The sequence below is a fragment of the Oncorhynchus nerka genome, linkage group LG5 (genome assembly GCF_034236695.1).
Source record: "Oncorhynchus nerka isolate Pitt River linkage group LG5, Oner_Uvic_2.0, whole genome shotgun sequence".
NCBI classification, from domain to species: Eukaryota; Metazoa; Chordata; class Actinopteri; order Salmoniformes; family Salmonidae; genus Oncorhynchus; species Oncorhynchus nerka.
This window is the reverse complement of record NC_088400.1, coordinates 21748707-21771154: the sequence shown is the minus strand read 5'-3', so window position 1 is coordinate 21771154 and position 22448 is coordinate 21748707. Positions and strand designations below refer to the sequence as shown.

Sequence of the window (22448 nt, the reverse complement as noted above, 5' to 3'; positions counted from 1 at the left end):
ATTAGTCTCACATACAAACAACTCAACACACAAGGGGGAAATCATTAGTCTCACATACAAACAACTCAACACACAAGATACAGGGGGGAAATCATTAGTCTCACATACAAACAACTCAACACACAAGATACAGGGGGAAATCATTAGTCTCACATACAAACAACTCAACACACAAGATACAGGGGGAAATCATTAGTCTCACATACAAACAACACACAAGATACAGGGGGAAACAAGATACAAGATACAGGGGGAAATCATTAGTCTCACATACAAACAACTCAACACACAAGATACAGGGGGAAATCATTAGTCTCACATACAAACAACTCAACACACAAGATACAGGGGGAAATCATTAGTCTCACATACAAACAACTCAACACACAAGATACAGGGGGAAATCATTAGTCTCACATACAAACAACTCAACACACAAGATACAGGGGGGAAATCATTAGTCTCACATACAAACAACTCAACACACAAGATACAGGGGGAAATCATTAGTCTCACATACAAACAACTCAACACACAAGATACAGGGGGGAAATCATTAGTCTCACATACAAACAACTCAACACACAAGATACAGGGGGAAATCATTAGTCTCACATACAAACAACTCAACACACAAGATACAGGGGGAAATCATTAGTCTCACATACAAACAACTCAACACACAAGATACAGGGGGGAAATCATTAGTCTCACATACAAACAACTCAACACACAAGATACAGGGGGGAATCATTAGTCTCACATACAAACAACTCAACACACAAGATACAGGGGGAAATCATTAGTCTCACATACAAACAACTCAACACACAAGATACAGGGGGAAATCATTAGTCTCACATACAAACAACTCAACACACAAGATACAGGGGGAAATCATTAGTCTCACATACAAACAACTCAACATACAAGATACAGGGGAAATCATTAGTCTCACATACAAACAACTCAACACACAAGATACAGGGGGAAATCATTAGTCTCACATACAAACAACTCAACACACAAGATACAGGGGGAAATCATTAGTCTCACATACAAACAACTCAACACACAAGATACAGGGGGAAATCATTAGTCTCACATACAAACAACTCAACACACAAGATACAGGGGGGAAATCATTAGTCTCACATACAAACAACTCAACACACAAGATACAGGGGAAATCATTAGTCTCACATACAAACAACTCAACACACAAGATACAGGGGGGAAATCATTAGTCTCACATACAAACAACTCAACACACAAGATACAGGGGGAAATCATTAGTCTCACATACAAACAACTCAACACACAAGATACAGGGGGGGAATCATTAGTCTCACATACAAACAACTCAACACACAAGATACAGGGGGAAATCATTAGTCTCACATACAAACAACTCAACACACAAGATACAGGGGGAAATCATTAGTCTCACATACAAACAACTCAACACACAAGATACAGGGGGAAATCATTAGTCTCACATACAAACAACTCAACACACAAGATACAGGGGGAAATCATTAGTCTCACATACAAACAACTCAACACACAAGATACAGGGGGAAATCATTAGTCTCACATACAAACAACTCAACACACAAGATACAAATCATTAGTCTCACATACAAACAACTCAACACACAAGATACAGGGGGGAAATCATTAGTCTCACATACAAACAACTCAACACACAAGATACAGGGGGGAAATCATTAGTCTCACATACAAACAACTCAACACACAAGATACAGGGGGAAATCATTAGTCTCACATACAAACAACTCAATACACAAGATACAGGGGGGGAAATCATTAGTCTCACATACAAACAACTCAACATACAAGATACAGGGGGAAATCATTAGTCTCACATACAAACAACTCAACACACAAGATACAGGGGGGGAAATCATTAGTCTCACATACAAACAACTCAACATACAAGATACAGGGGGAAATCATTAGTCTCACATACAAACAACTCAACACACAAGATACAGGGGGAAATCATTAGTCTCACATACAAACAACTCAACACACAAGATACAGGGGGAAATCATTAGTCTCACATACAAACAACTCAACACACAAGATACAGGGGGAAATCATTAGTCTCACATACAAACAACTCAACACACAAGATACAGGGGGAAATCATTAGTCTCACATACAAACAACTCAACATACAAGATACAGGGGGGAATCATTAGTCTCACATACAAACAACTCAACAAACAAGATACAAGGGGGGAATCATTAGTCTCACATACAAACAACTCAACATACAAGATACAGGGGGAAATCATTAGTCTCACATACAAACAACTCAACACACAAGATACAGGGGGAAATCATTAGTCTCACATACAAACAACTCAACACACAAGATACAGGGGGGGAATCATTAGTCTCACATACAAACAACTCAACACACAAGATACAGGGGGGGAATCATTAGTCTCACATACAAACAACTCAACACACAAGATACAGGGGGGGATCATTAGTCTCACATACAAACAAATAAGCAAACAAGATACAGGGGGGAATCATTAGTCTCACATACAAACAACTCAACATACAAGATACAGGGGGAAATCATTAGTCTCACATACAAACAACTCAACACACAAGATACAGGGGGGAAATCATTAGTCTCACATACAAACAACTCAACACACAAGATACAGGGGGAAATCATTAGTCTCACATACAAACAACTCAACACACAAGATACAGGGGGGATCATTAGTCTCACATACAAACAACTCAACACACAAGATACAGGGGAAATCATTAGTCTCACATACAAACAACTCAACACACAAGATACAGGGGGAAATCATTAGTCTCACATACAAACAACTCAACACACAAGATACAGGGGGAAATCATTAGTCTCACATACAAACAACTCAACACACAAGATACAGGGGGAAATCATTAGTCTCACATACAAACAACTCAACACACAAGATACAGGGGGAAATCATTAGTCTCACATACAAACAACTCAACACACAAGATACAGGGGGAAATCATTAGTCTCACATACAAACAACTCAACACACAAGATACAGGGGAATCATTAGTCTCACATACAAACAACTCAACACACAAGATACAGGGGGAAATCAGTCTCAGTACAAACAACTCAACACACAAGATACAGGGGGAAATACAAACAACTCAACATACAAGATACAGGGGGGAAATCATTAGTCTCACATACAAACAACTCAACATACAAGATACAGGGGGGAAATCATTAGTCTCACATACAAACAACTCAACACACAAGATACAGGGGGGGGGGAAATCATTAGTCTCACATACAAACAACTCAACACACAAGATACAGGGGGAAATCATTAGTCTCACATACAAACAACTCAACACACAAGATACAGGGGGAAATCATTAGTCTCACATACAAACAACTCAACACACAAGATACAGGGGGGAATCATTAGTCTCACATACAAACAACTCAACACACAAGATACAGGGGGAAATCATTAGTCTCACATACAAACAACTCAACACACAAGATACAGGGGGGAATCATTAGTCTCACATACAAACAACTCAACATACAAGATACAGGGGGGAAATCATTAGTCTCACATACAAACAACTCAACACACAAGATACAGGGGGGAAATCATTAGTCTCACATACAAACAACTCAACACACAAGATACAGGGGGGAAATCATTAGTCTCACATACAAACAACTCAACACACAAGATACAGGGGGGAATCATTAGTCTCACATACAAACAACTCAACACACAAGATACAGGGGAAATCATTAGTCTCACATACAAACAACTCAACACACAAGATACAGGGGGAAATCATTAGTCTCACATACAAACAACTCAACACACAAGATACAGGGGGGAAATCATTAGTCTCACATACAAACAACTCAAACACAAGATACAGGGGGAAATCATTAGTCTCACATACAAACAACTCAACACACAAGATACAGGGGGGAAATCATTAGTCTCACATACAAACAACTCAACACACAAGATACAGGGGGAAATCATTAGTCTCACATACAAACAACTCAACACACAAGATACAGGGGGAAATCATTAGTCTCACATACAAACAACTCAACACACAAGATACAGGGGAAATCATTAGTCTCACATACAAACAACTCAACACACAAGATACAGGGGGGGAAATCATTAGTCTCACATACAAACAACTCAACACACAAGATACAGGGGGAAATCATTAGTCTCACATACAAACAACTCAACACACAAGATACAGGGGGAAATCATTAGTCTCACATACAAACAACTCAACACACAAGATACAGGGGGAAATCATTAGTCTCACATACAAACAACTCAACACACAAGATACAGGGGGGGAAATCATTAGTCTCACATACAAACAACTCAACACACAAGATACAGGGGGAAATCATTAGTCTCACATACAAACAACTCAAACAAGATCAATCACACAAATACAAGGGGGAAATCATTAGTCTCACATACAAACAACTCAACACACAAGATACAGGGGGAAATCATTAGTCTCACATACAAACAACTCAACACACAAGATACAGGGGAAATCATTAGTCTCACATACAAACAACTCAACACACAAGATACAGGGGGAAATCATTAGTCTCACATACAAACAACTCAACACACAAGATACAGGGGGAAATCATTAGTCTCACATACAAACAACTCAACACACAAGATACAGGGGGAAATCATTAGTCTCACATACAAACAACTCAACACACAAGATACAGGGGGGAAATCATTAGTCTCACATACAAACAACTCAACACACAAGATACAGGGGGAAATCATTAGTCTCACATACAAACAACTCAACACACAAGATACAGGGGGAAATCATTAGTCTCACATACAAACAACTCAACACACAAGATACAGGGGGGAAATCATTAGTCTCACATACAAACAACTCAACACACAAGATACATGGGGGAAATCATTAGTCTCACATACAAACAACTCAACACACAAGATACAGGGGGGGAATCATTAGTCTCACATACAAACAACTCAACACACAAGATACAGGGGGGAAATCATTAGTCTCACATACAAACAACTCAACACACAAGATACAGGGGGGAAATCATTAGTCTCACATACAAACAACTCAACACACAAGATACAGGGGGGGAAATCATTAGTCTCACATACAAACAACTCAACACACAAGATACAGGGGAAATCATTAGTCTCACATACAAACAACTCAACACACAAGATACAGGGGGAAATCATTAGTCTCACATACAAACAACTCAACACACAAGATACAGGGGGAAATCATTAGTCTCACTCAACATACATACAAACAACTCAACACACAAGATACAGGGGGAAATCATTAGTCTCACATACAAACAACTCAACACACAAGATACAGGGGGAAATCATTAGTCTCACATACAAACAACTCAACACACAAGATACAGGGGGAAATCATTAGTCTCACATACAAACAACTCAACACACAAGATACAGGGGGAAATCATTAGTCTCACATACAAACAACTCAACACACAAGATACAGGGGGGAAATCATTAGTCTCACATACAAACAACTCAACACACAAGATACAGGGGGAAATCATTAGTCTCACATACAAAAACTCAACTCAAGTCTCACATACAAAGATCAACACACAAGATACAGGGGGAAATCATTAGTCTCACATACAAACAACTCAACACACAAGATACAGGGGGAAATCATTAGTCTCACATACAAACAACTCAACACACAAGATACAGGGGGGAATCATTAGTCTCACATACAAACAACTCAACATACAAGATACAGGGGGAAATCATTAGTCTCACATACAAACAACTCAACACACAAGATACAGGGGGGGAATCATTAGTCTCACATACAAACAACTCAACATACAAGATACAGGGGGAAATCATTAGTCTCACATACAAACAACTCAACACACAAGATACAGGGGAAATCATTAGTCTCACATACAAACAACTCAACACACAAGATACAGGGGGAAATCATTAGTCTCACATACAAACAACTCAACACACAAGATACAGGGGGAAATCATTAGTCTCACATACAAACAACTCAACACACAAGATACAGGGGGAAATCATTAGTCTCACATACAAACAACTCAACACACAAGATACAGGGGAAATCATTAGTCTCACATACAAACAACTCAACACACAAGATACAGGGGAAATCATTAGTCTCACATACAAACAACTCAACACACAAGATACAGGGGGGAAATCATTAGTCTCACATACAAACAACTCAACACACAAGATACAGGGGGAAATCATTAGTCTCACATACAAACAACTCACATACAAATCAACATACAAACAACTCAACACACAAGATACAGGGAAATCATTAGTCTCACATACAAACAACTCAACACACAAGATACAGGGGGAAATCATTAGTCTCACATACAAACAACTCAACACACAAGATACAGGGGGAAATCATTAGTCTCACATACAAACAACTCAACACACAAGATACAGGGGGAAATCATTAGTCTCACATACAAACAACTCAACACACAAGATACAGGGGGGAAATCATTAGTCTCACATACAAACAACTCAACACACAAGATACAGGGGGAATCATTAGTCTCACATACAAACAACTCAACACACAAGATACAGGGGGAAATCATTAGTCTCACATACAAACAACTCAACACACAAGATACAGGGGGAAATCATTAGTCTCACATACAAACAACTCAACACACAAGATACAGGGGGAAATCATTAGTCTCACATACAAACAACTCAACACACAAGATACAGGGGGAAATCATTAGTCTCACATACAAACAACTCAACACACAAGATACAGGGGAAATCATTAGTCTCACATACAAACAACTCAACACACAAGATACAGGGGGGGAAATCATTAGTCTCACATACAAACAACTCAACACACAAGATACAGGGGGAAATCATTAGTCTCACATACAAACAACTCAACACACAAGATACAGGGGGAAATCATTAGTCTCACATACAAACAACTCAACACACAAGATACAGGGGGGAAATCATTAGTCTCACATACAAACAACTCAACACACAAGATACAGGGGAAATCATTAGTCTCACATACAAACAACTCAACACACAAGATACAGGGGGGAAATCATTAGTCTCACATACAAACAACTCAACATACAAGATACAGGGGGAAATCATTAGTCTCACATACAAACAACTCAACACACAAGATACAGGGGGAAATCATTAGTCTCACATACAAACAACTCAACACACAAGATACAGGGGGGAAATCATTAGTCTCACATACAAACAACTCAACACACAAGATACAGGGGGAAATCATTAGTCTCACATACAAACAACTCAACACACAAGATACAGGGGGAAATCATTAGTCTCACATACAAACAACTCAACACACAAGATACAGGGGGGAAATCATTAGTCTCACATACAAACAACTCAACATACAAGATACAGGGGGAATCATTAGTCTCACATACAAACAACTCAACACACAAGATACAGGGGGGAAATCATTAGTCTCACATACAAACAACTCAACATACAAGATACAGGGGGGAAATCATTAGTCTCACATACAAACAACTCAACATACAAGATACAGGGGGAAATCATTAGTCTCACATACAAACAACTCAACACACAAGATACAGGGGGAAATCATTAGTCTCACATACAAACAACTCAACACACAAGATACAGGGGGGAAATCATTAGTCTCACATACAAACAACTCAACACACAAGATACAGGGGGGAATCATTAGTCTCACATACAAACAACTCAACACACAAGATACAGGGGGAAATCATTAGTCTCACATACAAACAACTCAACACACAAGATACAGGGGGAATCATTAGTCTCACATACAAACAACTCAACATACAAGATACAGGGGGAAATCATTAGTCTCACATACAAACAACTCAACACACAAGATACAGGGGGAAATCATTAGTCTCACATACAAACAACTCAACACACAAGATACAGGGGGGAAATCATTAGTCTCACATACAAACAACTCAACACACAAGATACAGGGGGAAATCATTAGTCTCACATACAAACAACTCAACACACAAGATACAGGGGGAAATCATTAGTCTCACATACAAACAACTCAACACACAAGATACAGGGGGGAAATCATTAGTCTCACATACAAACAACTCAACACACAAGATACAGGGGGAAATCATTAGTCTCACATACAAACAACTCAACACACAAGATACAGGGGGAATCATTAGTCTCACATACAAACAACTCAACACACAAGATACAGGGGGAAATCATTAGTCTCACATACAAACAACTCAACACACAAGATACAGGGGAAATCATTAGTCTCACATACAAACAACTCAACACACAAGATACAGGGGGAAATCATTAGTCTCACATACAAACAACTCAACACACAAGATACAGGGGGAAATCATTAGTCTCACATACAAACAACTCAACATACAAGATACAGGGGGAAATCATTAGTCTCACATACAAACAACTCAACACACAAGATACAGGGGGGGAAATCATTAGTCTCACATACAAACAACTCAACATACAAGATACAGGGGGAAATCATTAGTCTCACATACAAACAACTCAACACACAAGATACAGGGGGGAAATCATTAGTCTCACATACAAACAACTCAACACACAAGATACAGGGGGGAATCATTAGTCTCACATACAAACAACTCAACACACAAGATACAGGGGGAAATCATTAGTCTCACATACAAACAACTCAACACACAAGATACAGGGGGAAATCATTAGTCTCACATACAAACAACTCAACACACAAGATACAGGGGGAAATCATTAGTCACATCTCACATACAAACAACTCAACATACAAGATACAGGGGGAAATCATTAGTCTCACATACAAACAACTCAACACACAAGATACAGGGGGAAATCATTAGTCTCACATACAAACAACTCAACACACAAGATACAGGGGGGGGAATCATTAGTCTCACATACAAACAACTCAACACACAAGATACAGGGGGAAATCATTAGTCTCACATACAAACAACTCAACACACAAGATACAGGGGGAAATCATTAGTCTCACATACAAACAACTCAACACACAAGATACAGGGGGGAAATCATTAGTCTCACATACAAACAACTCAACACACAAGATACAGGGGGAAATCATTAGTCTCACATACAAACAACTCAACACACAAGATACAGGGGGAAATCATTAGTCTCACATACAAACAACTCAACACACAAGATACAGGGGGGGAATCATTAGTCTCACATACAAACAACTCAACACACAAGATACAGGGGGATCATTAGTCTCACATACAAACAACTCAACACACAAGATACAGGGGAAATCATTAGTCTCACATACAAACAACTCAACACACAAGATACAGGGGGAAATCATTAGTCTCACATACAAACAACTCAACACACAAGATACAGGGGGAAATCATTAGTCTCACATACAAACAACTCAACACACAAGATACAGGGGGAAATCATTAGTCTCACATACAAACAACTCAACACACAAGATACAGGGGGAAATCATTAGTCTCACATACAAACAACTCAACACACAAGATACAGGGGGAAATCATTAGTCTCACATACAAACAACTCAACACACAAGATACAGGGGGAAATCATTAGTCTCACATACAAACAACTCAACACACAAGATACAGGGGGAAATCATTAGTCTCACATACAAACAACTCAACACACAAGATACAGGGGGAAATCATTAGTCTCACATACAAACAACTCAACACACAAGATACAGGGGGGAAATCATTAGTCTCACATACAAACAACTCAACACACAAGATACAGGGGGAAATCATTAGTCTCACATACAAACAACTCAACACACAAGATACAGGGGGAAATCATTAGTCTCACATACAAACAACTCAACACACAAGATACAGGGGGAAATCATTAGTCTCACATACAAACAACTCAACACACAAGATACAGGGGGAAATCATTAGTCTCACATACAAACAACTCAACATACAAGATACAAATCATTAGTCTCACATACAAACAACTCAACATACAAGATACAGGGGGGAAATCATTAGTCTCACATACAAACAACTCAACACACAAGATACAGGGGGAAATCATTAGTCTCACATACAAACAACTCAACACACAAGATACAGGGGGAAATCATTAGTCTCACATACAAACAACTCAACACACAAGATACAGGGGGAAATCATTAGTCTCACATACAAACAACTCAACACACAAGATACAGGGGGGAATCATTAGTCTCACATACAAACAACTCAACACACAAGATACAGGAAATCATTAGTCTCATACAAACAAATACAGGGGGGAATCATTAGTCTCACATACAAACAACTCAACATACAAGATACAGGGGGAAATCATTAGTCTCACATACAAACAACTCAACACACAAGATACAGGGGGGAATCATTAGTCTCACATACAAACAACTCAACACACAAGATACAGGGGGGGAAATCATTAGTCTCACATACAAACAACTCAACACACAAGATACAGGGGGGGATCATTAGTCTCACATACAAACAACTCAACACACAAGATACAGGGGGATCATTAGTCTCACATACAAACAACTCAACACACAAGATACAGGGGGAAATCATTAGTCTCACATACAAACAACTCAACACACAAGATACAGGGGGGAAATCATTAGTCTCACATACAAACAACTCAACACACAAGATACAGGGGGGATCATTAGTCTCACATACAAACAACTCAACACACAAGATACAGGGGGGGGATCATTAGTCTCACATACAAACAACTCAACACACAAGATACAGGGGGAAATCATTAGTCTCACATACAAACAACTCAACACACAAGATACAGGGGGAAATCATTAGTCTCACATACAAACAACTCAACACACAAGATACAGGGGGGAAATCATTAGTCTCACATACAAACAACTCAACACACAAGATACAGGGGGGAAATCATTAGTCTCACATACAAGCAACTCAACACACAAGATACAGGGGGGAAATCATTAGTCTCACATACAAACAACTCAACACACAAGATACAGGGGAAATCATTAGTCTCACATACAAACAACTCAACACACAAGATACAGGGGGAAATCATTAGTCTCACATACAAACAACTCAACACACAAGATACAGGGGGAAATCATTAGTCTCACATACAAGCAACTCAACACACAAGATACAGGGGGGGAAATCATTAGTCTCACATACAAACAACTCAACACACAAGATACAGGGGGGAAATCATTAGTCTCACATACAAACAACTCAACACACAAGATACAGGGGGAAATCATTAGTCTCACATACAAACAACTCAACACACAAGATACAGGGGGGGGAAATCATTAGTCTCACATACAAACAACTCAACACACAAGATACAGGGGGGAAATCATTAGTCTCACATACAAGCAACTCAACACACAAGATACAGGGGGGGAAATCATTAGTCTCACATACAAACAACTCAACACACAAGATACAGGGGGGAAATCATTAGTCTCACATACAAACAACTCAACATACAAGATACAGGGGGAAATCATTAGTCTCACATACAAACAACTCAACACACAAGATACAGGGGGAATCATTAGTCTCACATACAAACAACTCAACACACAAGATACAGGGGGAAATCATTAGTCTCACATACAAACAACTCAACACACAAGATACAGGGGGAAATCATTAGTCTCACATAAAAACAACTCAACACACAAGATACAGGGGGAATCATTAGTCTCACATACAAACAACTCAACACACAAGATACAGGGGGGGAAATCATTAGTCTCACATACAAACAACTCAACACACAAGATACAGGGGGAAATCATTAGTCTCACATACAAACAACTCAACACACAAGATACAGGGGGAAATCATTAGTCTCACATACAAACAACTCAACACACAAGATACAGGGGGAAATCATTAGTCTCACATACAAACAACTCAACACACAAGATACAGGGGGGATCATTAGTCTCACATACAAACAACTCAACACACAAGATACATGGGGGGAAATCATTAGTCTCACATACAAACAACTCAACATACAAGATACATGGGGGAAATCATTAGTCTCACATACAAACAACTCAACACACAAGATACAGGGGGAAATCATTAGTCTCACATACAAACAACTCAATACACAAGATACAGGGGGAAATCATTAGTCTCACATACAAACAACTCAACATACAAGATACAGGGGGAAATCATTAGTCTCACATACAAACAACTCAACACACAAGATACAGGGGGAAATCATTAGTCTCACATACAAACAACTCAACACACAAGATACAGGGGGAAATCATTAGTCTCACATAGAAACAACTCAACACACAAGATACAGGGGGGAATCATTAGTCTCACATACAAACAACTCAATGCACAAGATACAGGGGGGGAAATATTAGTCTCACATACAAACAACTCAACACACAAGATACAGGGGGGAAATCATTAGTCTCACATACAAACAACTCAACATACAAGATACAGGGGGGGGATCATTAGTCTCACATACAAACAACTCAACACACAAGATACAGGGGGGGGGAAATCATTAGTCTCACATACAAACAACTCAACATACAAGATACAGATACAAAAAGTGGAGCAACAAAAACAGAAACAAATCATTAAATAAATGATCAGTAAACTTTCGACAAACTTGATTGGACTGGATAGCATTATATTGATGACTGTACCTATGACTGCTGGGAATACCTACTGGGAAACCTTAAAGCAGTGGGATATGGTTTAAGCTGAAATATGTGTGTGTGGTTCTGCAGCTGTTGTACAAATCCCACTTAGTCTTTGGTTGTTGTATCTCTGAAGCAGCTTGTAGTTTACCAGTACAACATGTTTCCATCTCACCTCCAATACGTTGTTCCTCACCGTTCCCCTGTATATCACACCTAAAGACACACCAGATGTGAGTGTGTGTGTATCCGTATTGGTGTCTGTGTGCGTTGTCATGTTAAAACATGTGTTTACCTGTAGAAGTAGGAGCAGCCTCTGACTGTGTTGTGGCCAAAGTACTCTTGCGTCTTCTCGTTGCCAAAGTCTTCGAGTGGGTCGGCCCACAGCAGGTCACACATGGGCCCGAAAGCTGGAGGCTCCTTGAACCTGTCCAACTGGATTACAGAGACAACGACAGCACAACAGATGCATTCGCTGTATAGATACAATATATTCCTATCTACACAAGAGATAACCAGAACACAGGGATAACAGAACCTGTTCAACTGTACCAGAGAAAGAAACAGAACACACAGAAATAACACACACATACAGAGAGAGAGAGAGAGAGAGAGAGAGAGAGAGAGAGAGAGAGAGAACGGCATGTACTGTACAGGCAGTGGAGTCAAAACAAGGGTTGAATCTCCATGGTAACCAGGGCATTGACAGTGTTTATGTGTTATAGAAAACATTGACAGTACAGTGGGCGTTGTGTCTGAACCTTTTTGATGTCGTCGAGCGTGTGGATCTCTGGCGAGAGCCCTCCATGGACACACAGGAACTGCTGATTCATCAGAGCAGCCAGCGGCAAGCAGTCAAACGCATCCATACACGAGTCATACACCTGCTCAGAGTACTTTATCTTACCTGAGGAGGGGGAGGGGAGGGGAGAGAGAGGATGGGGGCAGAGTGAAAGGACGGGGGGGACAGAGAGAGAGAGACGGAGAGAGAAACAGAGAGAGAGAGGGAGAGAGAGATAGCGAGAGAGAGGGAGAGAGAAAGAAAGAAAGAAAGAAAGAAAGAAAGAAAGAAAGAAAGAAAGAAAGAAAGAAAGAAAGAAAGAAAAAGTGAGAGGGAGAGAGTAAATCAAAACACCATAGTGAAGTAGCCAAACTATGCTGTGTATGTGTGTATACTGTACAGTATGTGTGTGTACTGTACAGTATGTGTGTGTACTGTACAGTATGTGTGTGTATATGGGTACAGTATGTGTGTGTACTGTACAGTATGTGTGTGTATATGGGTACAGTATGTGTGTGTACTGTACAGTATGTGTGTGTATATGGGTACAGTATGTGTGTGTACTGTACAGTATGTGTGTGTATATGGGTACAGTATGTGTGTGTACTGTACAGTATGTGTGTGTACTGTACAGTATGTGTGTGTATATGGGTACAGTATGTGTGTGCACTGTACAGTATGTGTGTGTACATGTGTACAGTATGTGTGTGTACTGTACAGTATGTGTGTGTACTGTACAGTATGTGTGTGTACTGTACAGTATGTGTGTGTATATGGGTACAGTATGTGTGTGTACTGTACAGTATGTGTGTGTACTGTACAGTATGTGTGTGTATATGGGTACAGTATGTGTGTGTACTGTACAGTATGTGTGTGTGTGTATATGGGTACAGTATGTGTGTGTACTGTACAGTATGTGTGTGTATATGGGTACAGTATGTGTGTGTACTGTACAGTATGTGTGTGTATATGGGTACAGTATGTGTGTGTACTGTACAGTATGTGTGTGTACTGTACAGTATGTGTGTGTACTGTACAGTATGTGTGTGTATATGGGTACAGTATGTGTGTGTACTGTACAGTATGTGTGTGTACATGTGTACAGTATGTGTGTGTACTGTACAGTATGTGTGTGTACTGTACAGTATGTGTGGGTACTGTACAGTATGTGTGTGTACTGTACAGTATGTGTGTGTATATGGGTACAGTATGTGTGTGTACTGTACAGTATGTGTGTGTACATGTGTACAGTATGTGTGTGTACTGTACAGTATGTGTGTGTACTGTACAGTATGTGTGTGTACTGTACAGTATGTGTGTGTACTGTACGTGTGTGTATATGGGTACAGTATGTGTGTGTATATGGGTACAGTATGTGTGTGTACTGTACAGTATGTGTGTGTACTGTACAGTATGTGTGTGTACTGTACAGTATGTGTGTGTACTGTACGTGTGTGTATATGGGTACAGTATGTGTGTGTATATGGGTACAGTATGTGTGTGTACTGTACAGTATGTGTGTGTACTGTACAGTATGTGTGTGTATATGGGTACAGTATGTGTGTGTACTGTACAGTATGTGTGTGTACATGTGTACAGTATGTGTGTGTACTGTACAGTATGTGTGTGTACTGTACGTGTGTGTATATGGGTACAGTATGTGTGTGTATATGGGTACAGTATGTGTGTGTACTGTACAGTATGTGTGTGTACTGTACAGTATATGTGTGTACTGTACAGTATGTGTGTGTACTGTACAGTATGTGTGTGTACTGTACAGTATGTGTGTGTACTGTACGTGTGTGTATATGGGTACAGTATGTGTGTGTATATGGGTACAGTATGTGTGTGTACTGTACAGTATGTGTGTGTACTGTACAGTATGTGTGTGTATATGGGTACAGTATGTGTGTGTACTGTACAGTATGTGTGTGTACATGTGTACAGTATGTGTGTGTACTGTACAGTATGTGTGTGTACTGTACAGTTTGTGTGTGTACTGTACAGTATGTGTGTGTACTGTACGTGTGTGTATATGGGTACAGTATGTGTGTGTATATGGGTACAGTATGTGTGTGTACAGTACGTGTGTGTATATGGGTACAGTATGTGTGGGTACAGTACGTGTGTGTATATGGGTACAGTATGTGTGTGTATATGGGTACAGTATGTCTGTGTACAGTACGTGTGTGTATATGGGTACAGTATGTGTGTGTACAGTACGTGTGTCTATATGGGTACAGTATGTGTGGGTACAGTATGTGTGTGTACAGTATGTGTGTGTATATGGGTACAGTATGTGTGTGTACAGTACGTGTGTGTATATGGGTACAGTATGTGTGGGTACAGTGTGTGTGTGTACAGTATGTGTGTGTATATGGGTACAGTATGTGTGTGTACAGTACGTGTGTCTATATGGTTACAGTATGTGTGGGTACAGTGTGTGTGTGTACAGTATGTGTGTGTATATGGGTACAGTATGTGTGTGTACAGTACGTGTGTCTATATGGTTACAGTATGTGTGGGTACAGTATGTGTGTGTACAGTACGTGTGTGTATATGGGTACAGTATGTGTGGGTACATGTGTACAGTATGTGTGTGTACTGTACAGTATGTGTGTGTACAGTACGTGTGTGTACATGTATATCTGATATGTTTGTCAGAGAGATTATTACTGTAGAGAGGGATCATCAATACCATTTCATCAGCCTCTCTCTCTCTCTCTCTCATTCTGCCTCTCTCCCTCTCTCTCGCTCTGCCTCCCTCTCTCCCTCTCTCTCCCTCTCTTTCTCTCTCTCTCTCTCCCTATCTCTCTCTCCCTATCTCTCTCTCTCTCTCTCTCTCTCTCTCTCTCCCTCTCTCTCTCTCTCTCTCTCTCTCACACACACAGCAGATGGTAATTGAGGGCGCACACTATTCGCCATAAGCATCAGGGGAAATTAGACTCCTCGTCCCCTGGCCAATCACACACAGCAGACTACGTCCCTGGGCCAATCATTAAGGGCCAAATTAATTTCCTTCTAATCACCTGTTCTCTGACGGGGAGAGACAGAGAAGAGGATGGATGGATGAGAGAGATGGAACAACAGGAGAATCTAGGACACTAGTATTAAGGGAGGGGAGGAAAGAGAACACACCCACTGGACACACACTGGTTGAATCAAAGTTTCTACTTCATTTCAATGAAATTATGTTGAACCAACGTGGAAAACACTCTTAGAAAAAAAAGTGTTATCTAGAACCTAACATTGTTGAGGCTCCCGAGTGGCGCAGCGGTCTAAAGTACTGCATCTCAGTGCTAGAGGCGTCACTACAGATCCTGGTTCATTTCCAGGCTGTATCACAAACGTCTGTGATTGGGAGTCCCATAGGGCGGGGCACAACAGCCCAGCGTCATCCGGGTTCGGGTTTGACCGGGGTAGGCCGTCATTGTAAATAAGAATTTGTTCTTAACAGACTTGTCTAGTTAAATAAAGGTTAAATAAAACAATCAAAAATGTCCCCATAGAAGAACCCTTTAGGTTCCAGGAAGAACCCTCTCCACAGAGGGTTCTACATGGAACCTAAAAGGGTTCTACCTAAAACCAAAAAGGGTTCTAACTGGAACCAAAAAGGTATCTCCTATGGGGATAGTCAAATACTTTGAATTGAAGTCTGTGCTCAGTGGGCAAATACTCACATTCAGTTTTGAAAGTGAAATATTCTGTCAGATGTCTACATTCATGGTTTCCCCGTAGAAGAAATAACGTCTTCGGGTAGAGGATTTTCAACGACCACAGATACAACACACACTGAGAGAGGAGAGGGAGGACACAGAAAGATCTGTTAGTAACAGTACGGCTCAGAGGAAAAAATGACCAGTTAGCTACTCACTTGATGTCAGGCTTAAAGTCCTAGATTCAAAGCTACCTGGTTAAACACTTCCTAGTATGCAGAAAGTAGTGTGCCTCTACGAAAGTATGCAGTAGCTAGTGTGCACTAGATAGTGTGCCCCTAGGAAATATGCAGTAGGTATTGTGTCCCTAGGTAGTATGCACTAGATAGTGTGGACTAGGTAGTGTGCACTAGATAGTGTGGACTAGGTAGTGTGCACTAGATAATGTGGACTAGACAGTGTGCACTAGGTACTGTAGTGTGCCCTCACCTCAATACTGAAGTAACCCCGGTCCACGTAGTCCCCTAGGAAGAGGTAGCGTGTCGTCGCGGGGGAACCGCCCACCTCAAACAGCTTCATCAGGTCAAAGAACTGACCATGGATGTCTCCACACACTGAAACAACAACGTTACTCTCATAGAAGTGGACATAATAGAATCCTAATTTGAAGGAACTCTATGCTTAGACTAACATACAACCTCAAACACAACAATGTTAAACACACAACCTCAGTTCTACATAATCACATTCCTATTACTTTAGTTTCATCTAGTCTTACAATAGATGCCAACCTGAGTATAATACTTTAGTTTCATCTAGTCTTACAATAGATTACAACCTGAATATATTCCAACCAGTCTCTGGAAGTGACAACAAAGCAGAAAGATAAACATCAACCCTTTCTCATATTTTTCAAGTAAATTCCATGAAAATGTAAATTGTCACATAAGAAAAGCCCTACTCTGACAGTGGCACAACCCCCACTACACTCACTCCTTTCTGTCATATGTTCCTACAGAACAAACAGCAGAGAGCGTTAGGGAGAAGCGTAATGGCTGCTGTCTGTCTGTGTGTGAAGCCTGCCTCCCAGCCTGCCTACCACCTCTTCTCTCTGGGGACTAGCAGTAACTGTGAAAACCATAGAGTAGCTAGCTACTGTCTCTTCTCTCACTGTGTGTGTGGGATGTGTGCTATCAAGGAATTATCTTACAGCTACCGTTTCCATGGAGAAAGACACACACCAAAGCTATCCAGTAGATACACAAGTCAAAACTAAAACAGAGCTTTTCCGCTGGTCGTTTTAATGTAGGCAGCGGCACAAGACCATTCTCTCTTTCTCCCCTTTCATTGTCCCTCTCTCTATTTATCTGCCAAACCATCTTCTGTTCCTCTGTCAGCATCTCTCTACCTCCCGTCCCCCTTTCCCATCACTCTCTCAATTCAATTCAGTTCACCATATTATTGGCAAGGAGATTGTTTTGTAGATATTGACAAAGTACTGCTATTATTGAGAATATCTAAAGGCGATTAATTCCATTAAGTGACATTCGGCACAACAGTTATGATTAAGCCGGAAACAATTACTCATTATGGAAGATGTACATTCATTTGACTTGTAATCTCTCTTTAACCCTCCCTCCCCCTCTCTTTAACTCTACCTCCTCTCTCTTTAACTCTACCTCCTCTCTCTTTAACTCTACCTCCTCTCTCTTTAACTCTACCTCCTCTCTCTTTAACTCTACCTCCTCTCTATTTAACTCTACCTCCTCTCTATTTAACCCTCCCTCCCCCTCTCTTTAAATCTACCTCCTCTCTATTTAACTCTACCTCCTCTCTATTTAACCCTACCTCCCCCTCTCTTTAACTCTACCTCCTCTCTCTTTAACTCTACCTCCTCTCTATTTAACTCTACCTCCTCTCTATTTAACTCTACCTCCTCTCTCTTTAACTCTACCTCCTCTCTATTTAACTCTACCTCCTCTCTATTTAACTCTACCTCCTCTCTATTTAACCCTCCCTCCCCCTCTCTTTAACTCTACCTCCTCTCTATTTAACCCTCCCTCCCCCTCTCTTTAACTCTACCTCCTCTCTCTTTAACTCTACCTCCTCTCTATTTAACTCTACCTCTCTCTTTAACTCTACCTCCTCTCTATTTAACTCTACCTCCTCTCTATTTAACCCTCCCTCCCCCTCTCTTTAACTCTACCTCCTCTCTCTTTAACTCTACCTCTCTCTCTTTAACTCTACCTCCTCTCTCTTTAACTCTACCTCCTCTCTATTTAACTCTACCTCCTCTCTATTTAACCCTCCCTCCCCTCTCTTTAACTCTACCTCCTCTCTATTTAACTCTACCTCCCTCTATTTAACCCTACCTCCCCCTCTCTTTAACTCTACCTCCTCTCTCTTTAACTCTACCTCTATTTAACTCTACCTCCTCTCTATTTAAACTCTTTAACTCTCCTCTCTCTATTTAACCCTACCTCCCCTCTCTTTAACTCTACCTCCTCTCTTTAACTCTACCTCCTCTCTATTTAAACCTCCTCCTATTTAACCCTCCCTCCCCCTCTCTTTAACTCTACCTCCTCTCTATTTAACCCTCCCTCCCCCTCTCTTTAACTCTACCTCCTCTCTCTTTAACTCTACCTCCTCTCTATTTAACTCTACCTCCTCTCTCTTTAACTCTACCTCCTCTCTATTTAACTCTACCTCCTCTCTATTTAACCCTCCCTCCCCCTCTCTTTAACTCTACCTCCTCTCTCTTTAACTCTACCTCCTCTCTCTTTAACTCTACCTCCTCTCTCTTTAACTCTACCTCCTCTCTATTTAACTCTACCTCCTCTCTATTTAACCCTCCCTCCCCTCTCTTTAACTCTACCTCCTCTCTATTTAACTCTACCTCCTCTCTATTTAACCCTACCTCCCCCTCTCTTTAACTCTTAACTCTTTAACTCTACCTCCTCTCTATTTAACTCTACCTCCTCTCTATTTAACTCTACCTCCTCTCTCTTTAACTCTACCTCCTCTCTATTTAACCCTACCTCCCCCTCTCTTTAACTCTACCTCCTCTCTCTTTAACTCTACCTCCTCTCTATTTAACTCTACCTCCTCTCTATTTAACTCTACCTCCTCTCTATTTAACCCTCCCTCCCCCTCTCTTTAACTCTACCTCCTCTCTATTTAACCCTCCCTCCCCCTCTCTTTAACTCTACCTCCTCTCTCTTTAACTCTACCTTCTCTCTATTTAACTCTACCTCCTCTCTATTTAACCCTCCCTCCCCCTCTCTTTAACTCTACCTCCTCTCTATTTAACTCTACCTCCTCTCTATTTAACTCTACCTCCTCTCTATTTAACCCTACCTCCCCCTCTCTTTAACTCTACCTCCTCTCTCTTTAACTCTACCTCCTCTCTATTTAACCCTACCTCCCCCTCTCTTTAACTCTACCTCCTCTCTCTTTAACTCTACCTCCTCTCTATTTAACTCTACCTCCTCTCTATTTAACTCTACCTCCTCTCTATTTAACCCTCCCTCCCCTCTCTTTAACTCTACCTCCTCTCTATTTAATCCTACCTCCCCCTCTCTTTAACTCTACCTCCTCTCTATTTAACCCTACCTCCCCCTCTCTTTAACTCTACCTCCTCTCTCTTTAACTCTACCTCCTCTCTATTTAACTCTACCTCCTCTCTCTTTAACTCTACCTCCTCTCTATTTAACCCTACCTCTCCCTCTCTTTAACTCTACCTCCTCTCTCTTTAACTCTACCTCCTCTCTATTTAACTCTACCTCCTATCTATTTAACTCTACCTCCTCTCTATTTAACCCTACCCCCCACTCTCTTTAACTCTACCTCCTCTCTCTTTAACTCTACCTCCTCTCTCTTTAACTCTACCTCCTCTCTATTTAACTCTACCTCCTCTCTATTTAACTCTACCTCCTCTCTATTTAACCCTCCCTCCCCCTCTCTTTAACCCTCCCTCCCCTCTCTTTAACCCTACCTCCCCTCTCTTTAACTCTACCTCCTCTCTCTTTAACTCTACCTCCTCTCTATTTAACTCTACCTCCTCTCTATTTAACTCTACCTCCTCTCTATTTAACCCTCCCTCCTCTCTTTAACTCGACCTCCTCTCTATTTAATCCTACCTCCCCTCTCTTTAACTCTACCTCCTCTCTATTTAACCCTACCTCCCCCTCTCTTTAACTCTACCTCCTCTCTCTTTAACTCTACCTCCTCTCTATTTAACTCTACCTCCTCTCTCTTTAACTCTACCTCCTCTCTATTTAACCCTACCTCTCCCTCTTTAACTCTACCTCCCCCTCTCTTTAACTCTACCTCCTCTCTATTTAACCCTACCTCCCCCTCTCTTTAACTCTACCTCCTCTCTCTTTAACTCTACCTCCTCTCTATTTAACTCTACCTCCCCTCTCTTTAACTCTACCTCCTCTCTATTTAACCCTACCTCTCCCTCTCTTTAACTCTACCTCCTCTCTCTTTAACTCTACCTCCTCTCTATTTAACTCTACCTCTTCTCTATTTAACTCTACCTCCTCTCTCATTAACTCTACCTCCTCTCTATTTAACCCTACCTCCCACTCTCTTTAACTCTACCTCCTCTCTCTTTAACTCTACCTCCTCTCTCTTTAACTCTACCTCCTCTCTATTTAACTCTACCTCCTCTCTATTTAACCCTCCCTCCCCTCTCTTTAACTCTACCTCCTCTCTATTTAACCCTACCTCCCCTCTCTTTAACTCTACCTCCTCTCTATTTAACCCTACCTCCCCCTCTCTTTAACTCTACCTCCTCTCTCTTTAACTCTACCTCCTCTCTATTTAACTCTAGCTCCTCTCTCTTTAACTCTACCTCCTCTCTATTTAACCCTACCTCCCACTCTCTTTAACTCTACCTCCTCTCTCTTTAACTCTACCTCTTCTATTTAACTCTATATTTAACTCTACCTCCTCTCTATTTAACTCTACCTCCTCTCTATTTAACCCTACCTCCCCCTCTCTTTAACTCTACCTCCTCTCTCTTTAACTCTACCTCCTCTCTCTTTAACTCTACCTCCTCTCTATTTAACTCT

The 22448-nt window shown here is 40.7% G+C and overlaps 1 protein-coding gene across 2 annotated transcripts in view; it reads right to left on the bottom strand.

Moving 5' to 3' along the window:
* The window catches only part of LOC115124837 (protein phosphatase 3 catalytic subunit alpha-like), a 99736-nt gene that overhangs the window by 55174 nt on the left and 22114 nt on the right, over nucleotides 1-22448 (bottom strand). For both annotated transcript variants that reach the window (XM_065018457.1, XM_065018458.1), the window contains exons 3-6: nucleotides 17860-17984; nucleotides 17395-17506; nucleotides 13695-13840; nucleotides 13229-13368 (exon numbers count right to left, since the gene is read on the bottom strand). In XM_065018457.1, the coding sequence (XP_064874529.1) occupies nucleotides 13229-13368; nucleotides 13695-13840; nucleotides 17395-17506; nucleotides 17860-17984 (523 nt within the window). The remainder of the gene's footprint in view (nucleotides 1-13228; nucleotides 13369-13694; nucleotides 13841-17394; nucleotides 17507-17859; nucleotides 17985-22448) is intronic.